General features: G+C 43.1%; 1 protein-coding gene and 1 long non-coding RNA gene across 3 annotated transcripts in view; one reads left to right on the forward strand and one right to left on the reverse strand.

Moving 5' to 3' along the window:
* LOC139361842 (uncharacterized) overlaps window positions 1–13,435 on the forward strand; it is an 86,181-nt gene that overhangs the window by 13,464 nt on the left and 59,282 nt on the right. The window lies entirely within an intron of this gene.
* Window positions 8,963–13,435, reverse strand: part of LOC105470951 (CKLF like MARVEL transmembrane domain containing 8) — a 130,896-nt gene continuing 126,423 nt past the window's right edge. For both annotated transcript variants that reach the window (XM_024789463.2, XM_011723311.2), the window contains 2 exons: window positions 11,284–11,400; window positions 8,963–9,400 (listed from right to left, as the gene is read on the reverse strand). In XM_024789463.2, the coding sequence (XP_024645231.1) occupies window positions 9,317–9,400; window positions 11,284–11,400 (201 nt within the window). In that variant the 3' untranslated portion in view covers window positions 8,963–9,316. The remainder of the gene's footprint in view (window positions 9,401–11,283; window positions 11,401–13,435) is intronic.

Raw genomic sequence — 13,435 nt, forward strand, 5'->3', positions numbered from 1 at the left:
TAGTGTGAATGCAAGAACTTCTCTCCATGTAGGGTAGGAATACAAATGTAAATTCTCATAGTTTTTTTTTTCCTACTATACATAAGTAAACAGATGTAAATTTTCACAATAATCTTGTTACTCAAAATTTGTAAATGAGGGATTTGCAAGCAGGCAGCCACTGAGTAGTAGATAATAACCTTTAAAGACTGAAATCCACTTCTTTCACGCTTAGCTCTCTTTCTTACTTTATCCATGAAATCTTTCATAAATGAGATAAATGATGACCAAAGCTGACTGCACTTCCTTCCCAAAAAAAGGCAAAGGCAACAGGTGCAGTCCTCTCAGTGGTCCTCATGCAACTGCCCAGGCTGCTTATTTGCCTTTGCAAAGAGGCTGGAAGATTTTAATTTTTCCACAAGTAGGATCCTGATTAACCTAGTAAGACTACTGCTTTATCTTGTCTTTTAGTTAAAAATATTTATTTCCAGATTATGAATGTGTTTTATGCTTACTGGAGAAAATTGGGAGAAATACAGGAAAACATAATAAAAAATCACCTTGCAATCCTGCCACTCTTTACTACTCAAGTTTGCTCTGCCTTTTGTAAATTCGAAGTTACACCATAAATATTTTCTACTAAAAACTCCTCGTAAACAGTTTTTAGTGCTACTGATATTTTTGTGTGCACAACTTTTCTCCATTATGTATTTTTAGAAAGACAACATGTTAACTGATCTTCGATTTCATAAACAATCTAGCAACCACGGTTCAGCACAGCTTGAGAAATATATCTGTTAAAAATACAAAGTGGAGTCATTAATAATGGTGTTAGCTGATTCCGATTCTCAAAAATCTTGGGAGGGGATATTGGTAGTATATTAATTTCTAAAGGCTCCTTGAGTAGATTTAACTACTTACTTCAGCTTTCTCCTACCGTTAGGGTTTTAGGCTGACTCCAGTTGTTTCCCTGGATTAAAGACATGATTAATATCTTTGTGCATCAGTCTTAAACTCCTAAGAGATGCATCCCCAAATCAAGGGAACAAACATATATACGACTTTTCATATATAATGCCAAACAGATTTCTGGAAATGTACTACCTTATCCCCACACCTTGCAGAGTTTTCACTTGGTTCCTTTCCTCGCAGTTCAGATGTCTTCAGTAAACTAGGCTGGAGCAGTTGCGACGGAGTGAGAAAATCTGTGTCAGCCCAAGCTATTCTAACTGTGTAACCATGGGCAAGTCATTGACCACTCAATGGAGCCTCCATTGTCCCTATCAGATAAATGGAACAGTGGACACCTGCCTAATGTAAGGCAAAGATTTTTTTTTTTTTTTTTTTTTTTGAGATGGAATCTTACTTTGTTACCCAGGCTGGAGTGCAGTGGCAAGATCTTGGCCTACTGCAACCTCCGCCTCCCAGGTTCAAGAGATTCTTCTGCCTCAGCCTCCCGAGTAGCTGGGATTACAGACGCCCAACACCACGCCCAGCTAATTTTTTGTAGTTTTAGTAGAGACGGGGTTTCACCATGTTGGCCAGACTGGTCTCAAACTCCAGACCTCAGGTAATCCAACCGCCTCGGCCTCCCAAAGTGCTGGGATTTATGTGAGCCACCGCACCCGGCCAAGGCAAAGATTTGAGGATCAACCGATATTATGTTTGAAACTCAAGTATAAAGTTGTAGGTTGAGTTGTATGAAATTGCCATTTTTGTAGGACAGAGTCTAATAGTGACCATTTCACATGGCTCAACCTAATACCGTATCATTAAATGGTTGGAGGTTATTTGGCTCCACAGCTCATAAACAGTCATTTCTATATTCTAGAAACCCATGTACTGGTTGTGTGTTTTCCCAGGTACCCAATTCATTAGCCACCTGGTAGCTGCTATTTATCAAGCACTGTTCTGACAATCTATTTCTGGGCAACACAGATGCATCCACAGATTCAGCTCTTCACTTCCAGGTTCCTGGTGGCCTCATCACCCAGCTGTAGCCTCCTGCATCTCCTGGCAGTCTCTCATCCCCACAGCTGTCATTTCACAGACCTCTCTTCAGCTTGCCCTCTCTATTGCTTTACCTCTATTGTCTTCTGACTCGATAACCCTTCACGGTGTTCCAGGACTCTTCTCTAACTTCCTAGTCTTTTCACTTCAGTAGACATTTAATTGAACACATACTACATTCCAGGCACTGTGCTGAGCTCCAGAGGGAAGATGGGGATGAAACCTCACCTTCCCAACTCTCCAAAAGATCATAAACCAGATGGAACATAGGAGGTAATAAACAATTCAACAGCATGGCCGATGGGAGAAGGGCTACAGTGGACATTTTTAAATATCCCACTTTTTTTTCTTTTAAAATCAACTTTATCAAGCTATAATTTATATTAAAATACACCCATTTTACGTGAATATTTTGTGAGTTTTGACAAATGTATACACCCATGCAATCCCCACCACAATCAAGATGTAGAATATTTCTGTCACCTCAGAACATCTCCGTGTGCCCCTTTCTAAGCCAACTGCTCCATCCCTATTTCCAGGCAACCACTGATCTGCTTCCTGTCACTATAGCTTTGTTGTGCCTTTTCTAGAATTTCATATAAATAGAATCAAATGATTTTTTTGGTCTGGCTTCTTTCATTCAGCATAACGTTTTGGTGATTCATCCGCATTGTTGCCTATATCAGTAGTTTGTTCCCTTTTATTGCTGAGCAGTATTCCATTGTAGAGATACACAATGTATTCATTCACCATTTGATAGACATTTGGGTTGTTTCCAGTTTGGGGCAACTATGAATACAGTTGCTATGCATATTCTTGCACAATCTTTTGGTGGATATATTTCTCATGGGTAGATATCTAGGACTGGAATTGCTGGGTTGTAAGTATGGTTTAACTTTGTAAGTAATTATACCATTTTACATTCCCACCAGCAATGTATAAAAATTCCAGATGCTGCATAACCTTGCCAACACCTGGTATTTTTTAAAAAAATTTAGCCCTTGTAGAGGGTGTGAAATAGGATCTCATTGTGGTTTTGATTGGACCATATTTGATATCTAAGTTCTTTTTCCTAAATGCCAAGAGTTTAGGTCTAGACCTCATTCCCAACGTTCTTTGGCACTTAATGCTCAACTTACCCAGAGAGAAAGAAGCCACCTCTCCAGTGGCTATTTGCCTTTACGACAACACAACATGGTGGAATTCTCCTAAGTCAAAATGGCTGGAGGCCAGATGGTTCGTGTTCCTCCTCCACACTCAGCTTTCCTATTGCAATGGCCAAAGACAGGTCACGCGGTGCTCCTTTGAGTACCCATCCTCCCAGCTCTTTCTCTTTCTAGGATTTTCCCATGCTATTGCCACCTTCAGCAATAACTTTAGGAAGGCCCGAGTCACTCTCAAATGGGCTCTCAAAATGTCCCTTTATGTACCCTTCTACTGCTAAATAGCACTGGTGCTAAAGGTGGCTCCTCTTATCATCACTACCATCTCTACAGGCCCCTGTGGTGACTTGCTTGAAAGCTGTTTGCCAGGATGTCCTGTGTAATGGTTACGATGCATGTTGTTGCAAGTAATGGAAATTAGTTTAAGTGGGTAGAAATGCTCATGTAATTGCAAAGTCAAAGCTTGGTAGCATTCAGGGCTGAACTGATTTAATGGTTCAATGATGTCATTGATGAAGTTTCTTAACACCTCTTTACTCTTCGTTACTGTTATCCTATGACTGACTCCCCCTTGTGGTCACAAAATATTTGCAAACGACTTTCTGGCTACGTATTTTCTCACCCAAGGAGAGGACTGTTGGTTCTAAGGGTTCCATCAAAAGAGCTGCAGGCCAGGCGCAGTGGCTCACATCTGTAATCCTAGCACTTTGGGAGGCAGAGGCAGGTGGATTGCTTGAGCCTGAGAGGTTGAGACCAGCCTGGACAACATGGCGAATCCCTGTTTCTACAGAAAATACAAAAATTAGCCAGGCGTGGTGACACATGCCTGTAGTCCCAGCTACTCGGGAAGCTGAGGTGGGAGGATCATCTGAGTCTAGGGAGGTCGAGGCTTCAATGAGCCGTGATTCTGCCACTGCACTCCAGCCTAGGTGACAGAGTGAGACCCTGTCTCAAAAGAAGAAGAAGAAAAAAAAAAGAGTAAGCACGGATTTAATAATTCCACACTGTATACAAAAATCAAAACATCACATGTGGCCAGGCACAGCTCATGCCTATAATCCCAGCACCTTGGGTGGCTGAGGCACAAAGATCGTTTAAGCTCAGAGTTCGAGACCAGCCTGGGCAATGTAGTGACACCTCATGTCTACGAAAAAAATAAAAAATTAACCAGGTGTGGTAGTAGACGACTGTGGTCCCAGTGGTCCCAGCTAGGCTGAGGTGAGAGGATTGCTTGAGCCCTGGAGGTTGAGGCTGCAGTGAGCCATTATTGTGCCACTGCACTCTGGGTAACAGAGTGAGACCCTGTCTTGAAAAATATAAATAAATAAATAAAAAAGAAAACCCCCCAAAGCCACATCACATTGTACCCACAAAATACATACAATTATTGTCAATTAAAACAAAACATTAAAAAAAATGAAGGAAAGGGAAATCATTTGTTGAGCACCAACTGTGTGCCAGGTGCTTTAAATACATAATACATTAACCCCAGCAGTTAATATGCTTGCTTTCCACACTTGCTAGCTAGATGACTTTTATAACATTTTATAAAATTGCTTAACCTCTTTGTACCTTAGTTTCCTCATCTGTAAAGTGAGGATAATCTAGTATCTACTGTGCAGGGTTCCCCTTCTGAGAGTTAAATGAGGTAATAGATGGAAGGCCCTTTAGTACAGTGCCTGGCATAAAGGGTCAATGTATATTACGTACCACACACATACACAGCATGCCTCTTTCCCAGAACTCCCAAGCAAGCCCTGGGTCACATGACCATCTCTGAACCAATCACTGTGGCGGAGGGTGGTTTCATGCTGATGAGCTGAGGCAGAGCCGTAGGCTACATTCCTAGAGTGCTAATGGAATTGGCCTCTCACAAAACACTGGGGCTATAAGAGGGTGTTCTGGATACTGAATTAAAAACTAGGGCAGTTTGAGACTATGAGGAGGAAGAAAAGATGCTGGGGAGGCAGCCACAAGGTTCACTATGCCCTGGGTTCATTTAGCTATTCTGAATATTCTAGCAAAAACAATGCTGCCATAGATAGGAAAGTTTTCTCAAAACATATCTTCCAAATGGAATATCTTTTTAATCAACACCTTTCTTCCCACTTACCTTCCTAAGTTTCTGAAAAGTCATCACTCTGTGATGCCAAGCACTTTCTCCCAAACCCTATCTTCTTTTGTATTTACCAAAAACCCAAGTTTATATACTCCCCAACTTATAACAATATACATTATAATCTTCCCCATTATTCTAGGTCACCATCAACACTGGAAGTTATCTTACCTTCCTTCCCAGGTGTCTGCTTACAATTCACATTTGGCGGCAGATGTTGCCAGCAGAATGAATATTCATGTGCAGCCAAGTTAACAAGTGCTCAGGCTGCCACCTTTCAGAGTGTGTGGGCTTGTGTGTGTGTGCGCATCTGCTTGCATATATCATATGTCCAGATTTTTTTTTTCTGTGAAAATTTATCTTTTCAATTAAATTTCAATAAAACCAATTTTTTTCTGTGAAAACTCATCTTTTCAATCAAAATAATAATTGTCTAGAGGACAAAAATATGGACTTTAAGTTGATTTTCTACCCAGGGCTGCATCTTCAGTTAGCATTTCTAAATGTCTACCTTCTATTACAGAGATACTTCATGTATTTATAATCTTTTCTGTGCTGATGCCCTGAAGGGATTTTCCTGTGAAGGCAGCAACTTAAAAATAAAAAATAAATTACTGATATCGAACATTCCTCTTCTCTAGATTTTCTTGTAGTTTTCAAAGGTTGGCCAAATATTTATCTTTTGGGAGAAGTAAGTTGGAAATAGCAATAAAGAGAGATTAATTGCCTAAAGCATTTTATTGATTTGCCATGAGTGGGTAAATATATCAAGTTAAAAACTCACTGTGCTCCACCAAAGAGGACATGAAGGTTTTGGAATGGCTGAGAGGTGAATGCAGATGGCGAGTGCAGATGGCAGAGATGAGTTTAAGTACCTTGTATACTATCCCTGTAATAATATTTTTCAAGCTCCCAGAAACCTATGCTTATGTTGACTGCATTGTGTGTGGCTTTGTTTTCTCTTGTTATTAGAAAAAAAAAATTAAAGCAAACCCAATACACAACTTACAGCTCCAATCTGAACAATGGAGAATCATTTTGTTGTCTAAAAACCTATACTTAAAGCTTATTCATGAACGAAGCCTCAGTATTCAAAAGATGAAATAATTATTTTTCAGCTAAAAATAAATGCTTTTTGGTGTTGTTTTAGTGAACTCTCAGGTAACATAAAGGATCATGCTTCTGAAAAAACACCAATAAAATACGACAGCAAGTGCCTCTGCATGGACACAAACTAGGCATTGTTCTTTTGAAACAGATGCCTTGGTGCTACCAGTTCAAGAAAGAACTAAAATTACAGTCTACTTGGAGAACATTTCAAAGTGTGGTTTATGGCACTCTTCACCCCAGAAGTTACATTCTATAAATGTGGCCATCATTATAGAAATGACACACACATGCTTGCATGGAGCGTAAAAGCACGCTTCTTTCTGTTTCCAGAAGCAGGCCTCTGTAAGTTACTGTTTTTCTGACTTTTATGGAGTGTTGTTTGCAACATAAAGTACTCGAAAAACCCACAGGGTATGTGAAAGGTGCACATGCTTTTGTGAGTGTGAGAGGGAGAGCTGGACGGAAAGGCAGAGCATGCCAACTGGGACTAGTTATTTCAGCTTTTCTGCAAAATCAGTGATGACGGCCGGGCGCGGTGGCTCACGCCTGTAATCCCAGCACTTCGGGAGGCCGAGGCGGGCGGATCACGAGGTCAGGAGATCGAGACCATCCTGGCGAACACGGTGAAACTCCGTCTCTACTGAAAACACAAAAAAATTAGTCGGGTGTGGGGCGGGCGCCTGTAGTCCCAGCTTCTAGGGAGGCTGAGGCAGGAGAATGGCATGAACCCAGGAAGCGGTGGAGCTTGCAGTGAGCGGAGATCGCGCCACTGCACTCCAGCCTGGGCGACAGAGTGAGACTCCTTCTCAAAAAAAAAAAAAAAAATCACTGATGACTGGGAATCAGCTCCCCAAAGATCACAGCACCAATTGCCTACAGGTCTGTGCTATGGAAGCTCCGCCTTCCATGGCTTGCTACATTTTGGGCACAGAGTGGCCTTGTGTGCCCGCCAACACCACCCGCTCACACACATCCATACCCTACACTCACCTCTCATTTTTGGAGCTCCCCTCCCCACTACCTCTTTGTGGGGGCCTAGTCCACAACCCCAGAACATTCTTCATTGGTACTTTCAAAGGTCTGTGGTGGGTATGACTAGACACTGAAGAAATCTCAACTCTCCTGTGTAGGGGTAATCAGAGCTTGGATACGGAATTAGAATCAGAAAAAGAGAACCAGCACAAACAGAAAAAAACAGCACTGCTAAACAGGTGAGAGACCAAGAGGCAGAGGCCATGGGAGTCATATCAACAGAGCGCACAGCTTCAGCTTTGTGCATTCTCATCAGCTACACGAACGTTTCTGTGGTTTTTTGTTTTTCAAAAGCTCATATTGAAAAGTCATCCAAGATACACTGCTGTACTAACAAGAACCGTCCTACCTAAAAACACTTCCTCTAAGTACATACTGCCTTGCTGAGTTCTTCTCCTTACCTGATAATATCTAATAATGATGTTGTTATAATATTTTTGCACTGAAGATCTGGCATATTGAAACCTTTTGGTCCAGCAGTGTCTTATTATTATTTATTTATTTATTTATTTTTTGAGACAGGGCCTTAATCTGTTGCTCAGACTGGAGTGCAGTGGCATGATCACGGCTCGCTGCAACCTCTGCCTCCCAGGTCCAAGGGATCCTCCTATCTCAGACTTCTAAGTAGCTGGGACCACAGGGGTGCACCACCATGCCCGGCTTATGTTTTGTATTTTTGATACAGATGGAGTTTTGCCATATTGTCCAAGCTGGTCTCGAACCCTGACCTCAAGTGATTCACCCACCTCAGGCTCCCGAAGTACTGGGATTATAGGCATGACCCACCATGCCTGGCCCAGCCCAGTAGTTTTCACAAAAGATAGTACACGTGTTACTGTGGTCAGCAATTTTTTTTTTTTTTTTTTTAGACACAGTCTCGCTCTGTCACCGGGCTGGAGTACAGTGGTACGATCTTGGCTCACTGCAACTTCTGCCTCCTAGGTTCAAGCGATTCTCCTGCCTCAGCCTCCCAAGTAGCTGGGACTACAGGCGCCCACCACCACGCCCAGCTAATTTCTGTATTTTTAGTAGAGACGGGGTTTCACCATGTTGGCCAGGCAGGTCTCCATCTCCTGACCTTGTGATCTGCCCACCCTGGCCTCCCAAAGTGCTGGGATTACAGGCATGAGCCACGGCGCCCAGCCAGCAAGATAATTTTAAGATATATTCAATAAATTCAGATATTTATCCTTTTAATGGTTATATATTTTTTTCTAATGCATATTAGAAAAAACATCACAAGCACGTCAGTGACTGCACTTAGTAGCATAGCTTCCCATGAGCTTATCACTGATGTCCAAGGCCAGGTCTGAATAGGTGCTTTCTGGGGCAACCTGTTAGCATATGAAAATCATGAACACTGATCGATGGTCCCCAGAACTGGGGAGATGAATCTCCTGCCTCTTTGCCCTGGGACTATGGATAAGTGTCTCCTGACAATATCATACCATGCAGCCCTGTGGAGAGGGAGACTTCCCAGCCTCCTGCCAGCCTTGACAGCCTAGCCTCCGGCTTCAACAGTAGGTCTCCTTTCTCCAATCAAACACATTAGTTGGGATTTTGCAACATTTAATCAAAAAAGAATCTGGCATCTTAAAAGTTAGGTTTACAAACTTGATACATTCTCGATATTAGCAATTTATCTATTTAAACATTGTCTAAGAAAATACCATCTATGAAGACATTAATACATTAATAAGATACTTAAGAGTTCATTATAAGCTACAACACTGTGCAAATAAGTATCCAGTTTAATTGTAACAAACCACAATTTGTGAGCAAATTTAAGAATATAAAAAACATTAATTAGTTAAATACAATTCTCTGGGAATATACATTATACCTACAGCTGTTTTTACAGTGACAGTCTTCCTTTTTTTTCCCTTTTAATTATCAAAATGGTAAATCACTGTATGGTCCTGGATCTCCATGCTATAAAACTGAAATATGTATTTCCAGCGTAGCAGATGGTGACCAGGAAGGCAAAGAACTGGAGAAAACAAAGCATAATAGAAGTGGGGTTTAGGGCACATCCTAATTAGCAAAAGTTATCATTTCACCTCCATTGAATCATGCACTCACTACGTTCTCTTGATACCAGGCTTTGTCATCTAAAACTACTTTATTGGTTCAATTACTATCCTTCTCAAATGATTTCTGGCTATGCTGCTTTTATTTTAGAGAACATCTGAAAGCCTGTAGTTTTGCTCAAATAACCTCAGGGAGTTCACTTAGGAGTGAATGCACCGGCAGTGCATCTGAGAAAAGTATATCATTTCTAATTTAGCACAGACAACCTAGGTCCAGGGTACAATCTGGGATTGCTACAGTGTCAGTTCACATAAATGAGTGGAGTGGGCCAGAGTCAGCAATGAGCCCACATGGTGTGTGTGGTGTGAACAGGGAGGAGGAAATGCAGGCCCTTCTGAATTAATGGGGCAGCGTCCACCCAGTTCTAGTCCACTCTTGCTATGTGTTAACTTGAGCCCAGTCTTGACGAAGCTTGTGATTTTTAATGTCACCGGCATCCATGTGCTCTACTTTTATTTTATTTTGTTTTTTTGAGAGGGAGTTTTGCTCTTGTTGCCCAGGCTGGAGTGCAATGGCGTGATCTCCGCTCACTGCAACCTCTGCCTCCTGGGTTCAAGTGATTCTCCTGCCTCAGCCTCCCAAGTAGCTGGGATTACAGGTGCCCACCACCACCCCCGGCTCATTTTTTTGTATTTTTAGTAGAGATGGGGTTTCACCATGTTGGCCAGACTGGCCTCGAACTCCTGACCTCAGGTGATCCACCTGCCTAGGCCTCCCAAAGTGCTGGGATTACAGGCATGTGCCACTGTGCCCGACCAATCTACTTTTAAATAGAGATCTTCAAATAGAAATAAAAGTAAAGAATATGATGAACCCCCATGTACCATCAATCAGCTTTGACATAATCATTCTGGCATTTCTGTCTAACTGCCTCCCCTCCTCTGATAGGCTTCTTTTGGAGATGGGCTATTTTAAGGCCAATCTCAGAGAGATTCTTAATACCAGTATTTTCTTTTTAATTAGAAAAATAATATACACTTATGGTTTAAAAATGCAAACAGAAGTATATAAACTAAAAAGTAAGGTCAGGTGCGGTGGCTCACTCCTGTAATTCCAGCACTTTGGGAGGCCAAGGCTGGAAGATCACTTGAGCCCAGATCCAGACCAGCCTGTGCAACACAGCGAGACTTAGTCTCTATAGAAAGTTAAAACATTAGTTGGGCATGGTGGTGCAGATTCTAGTCCCAGCTATTCAGGAGGCTGAGGCAGGAGGATGGCTCAAGCCGAGGAGTTCCAGGTTGCAGTGACCTATAATTATGCCACTGCACTCCAGCCTGGGTGATGGAGCAAGACCCCTTCTCTAAAAAAAAAAAAAAAAAAGTAGAAGTTCCTCGTCCCACTCCCCTCATTTCCCAATCCCATTCTCTAGAAGGAACCTCTACTGGTATATATTTTTCTAGGCATTCTCAATGCATAAACAAATGTTTTCACTTTAAAAAAAAACTAAATGGAATCATATTCTGTTCATTTTCTGCAACCTTCCCCCACTTAATAAATTATAGGCAGTAGAATTATTCTTAGCATGCTTTACACAGTTTTTCTCCCTTGAATCCTTATCTTGTTCCAGTCATTCAGCATTCACTCAAGCATCTCCCAGCCTTTTCCCACTTCAGGCCAGGAGGGCCCCTGCCAGTTTTAGATATTTTCAAACCAATAAGCCAATTGCTAATTTGTCACTACTGCAAGCGCTGCTTTTTCCTGCAGATGACTCTGTCCTCCCCAGCCCCAAGCAAGCCTTGGAGAGGGAAGAGGAGGATCATGTGGGGAGGGAGGGCTACTCACCGATGAGGCCGCCCAGCTGTTGAAGTTGTGACTGTCCCTCTCAGGGGAGACGGAAGATGCATCTACAACAGCGGCAGAGAGGTACAAGACGAAGGCACTGCCGTTAAAGCACAGGCCCTGGGGGGACACAGGGGCAGAGTGTTTAGGGAGAGGGGAGGGTCTGCACATCTCTGGACTTCAGAAGTGACCAGGGCTGTACCTCTGGTGAGGGAAGGGGCCCAAGTGGGACACCTGTGGGAGGGTGGGAGACAAGGCGGTGGGAAGGCAGCTCTCAGGGCCTTGGGGAGGCAGCAAGTGCGAGAGGAGAGGGTTTTACGGCAGCTCATACCAGATGCCACCCCCTGCCCCCACAAGACACTGAGACTGCATGCCACCCCTTCAGTCATTTTGCTTCTTCGGTTTGCTCCTGAGCCTCATCTCATCCAGATGTCAGCCGAGCTGACACTGTCTGAGGATGGCAGGCAACAGTGGCGCCCACTCAGTGGGCTCAGCCTCAGCCCCTGGCCCTCAGCAGCAGTTGTGGTCCTTGCATGTGTCCCTGACATAGAGGTGCAATAGAGTGCCCCCCAAAACAGACCCAGCTGACTCCTTAACCTCCTGTTCCAAACAGGGAGGGATATTTAAGTGAGCTTCTCTGTCCTAGCTGTAAGTTCTTAAAAAGGCGGTTATAGACACTATTACAGCCCTTTGGGAGCTAACGTCACCCTTGGCTTCACCTTATTTTTTCCTATTTTTAGAGAAGTTATGTAAGTCCCGGTAGGTATTTGGTTTTCAGTTATGTCTAAACTCTAAGAAACCATGCTCTGAACCATGCAAAGCTGGGTCCTGCCTGAACAGGGGAGGGGCGGTGGTGAGGTGAAACCAGAGCAGAAACCAACTGGGGAGGAAGGGGGATGCCTCTCAAGGAGCGGGCCCTCTGCGGTCTAACATCTTTCCCTCGGTAACTTGGAGACAGAGGAAGGGGTAGGGGAAAGGGAGGAAGCAATCTTTTTCTTCTCAGAGAAAAAAAAGGTACATAGAATTTTCCCACTGCAGGCCCTAGCATTGTGGCAGAGGTTGGATGTCCTTGTCACCACCTCCACCTGTGCTCACATTGTCCCCGGGTCAGGGCACTTCACCTTTAAGATAAGGGCTTCATCACAGTCAGACCCAGGGTCAGGCTGCCGAAACTGTCCCCTAAGAAGCCCTGGTCTCACTGAATGACTCATTAGGATTGTTGGTTGTTTTTTTGTTTACTTTTTGGTCTAGAAACACATCTGTGCATTCACACAGAAGCTCTTACTGGTATTTTTTCCACCTTATCACCTCTTAGAATATAGAGTTACGCACATTTAGTACTTGCCAAGCCATTTAGTCTTGTCTCGTCACTAATACTTCATAATTTAACTTTTTCCCTAGTGATAGGCATTTCAATGTTGCTAATTTTTCCAGGATTACAAATGCTACTGCAGTGAACATCTTTGAGGATGTGTTTCAGGGCTGTCATGCATGTCTAGTTCTTTATACAAGGAAAGAATGAGAATGAATGAAAGAGAATTCAGGGAAAGCTCAGCCTGGCCAGAACTGCCCTGATGTCCTGGGCCTTGTGCATGAACCCATGTGGATGAGAGGGGCAGAGGGGAGATGGGGGAAAGAAAGACTCTCTGAGTCTAGGACCTGTGAACATGCAATGACCCCATCTCTCAGTAAGGATGGCCCATTTTTCTGAACTCTAGAGAAAAAACAAAATGCTATTTCCCTTGGAAAGAAATGGGGAAGGGGAAGAAGGTTGGTAGAGACGTAAGTAGAAGGCAGGGGCATTCTCCCGCTGTGCACCCCCCACGCTGGGGGCTCTGCCAGGTTATTAGAAGCCTCTCTCAGGCACTATCTCACAGTACCTAACTTTGTGACTTCCCTAGTCTTGTTTAACACTCCCAAAAGTAAACATGTCCAGGGGAATGCCTGGGTTGGAGGAAATGTAGTGAAAATAAGTGGGGAGATGAAAGAAAAGAGAAGAATAAAGAAACCAGGATCATCATAAAGGTTAAAAAAAGAAATCTGGGCTACAGAAGTGAAGGAGGGATACGTGAAGCTTCAGAGGGCTCTAGAATGTCACTGAGCTTCATAGAAACATGAGGTCTTGTTGCTATAGAGAAATAGGCCCTGGATCAGA

This window comes from Macaca nemestrina, chromosome 2 (assembly GCF_043159975.1).
Source record: "Macaca nemestrina isolate mMacNem1 chromosome 2, mMacNem.hap1, whole genome shotgun sequence".
Taxonomy (NCBI): domain Eukaryota; kingdom Metazoa; phylum Chordata; class Mammalia; order Primates; family Cercopithecidae; genus Macaca; species Macaca nemestrina.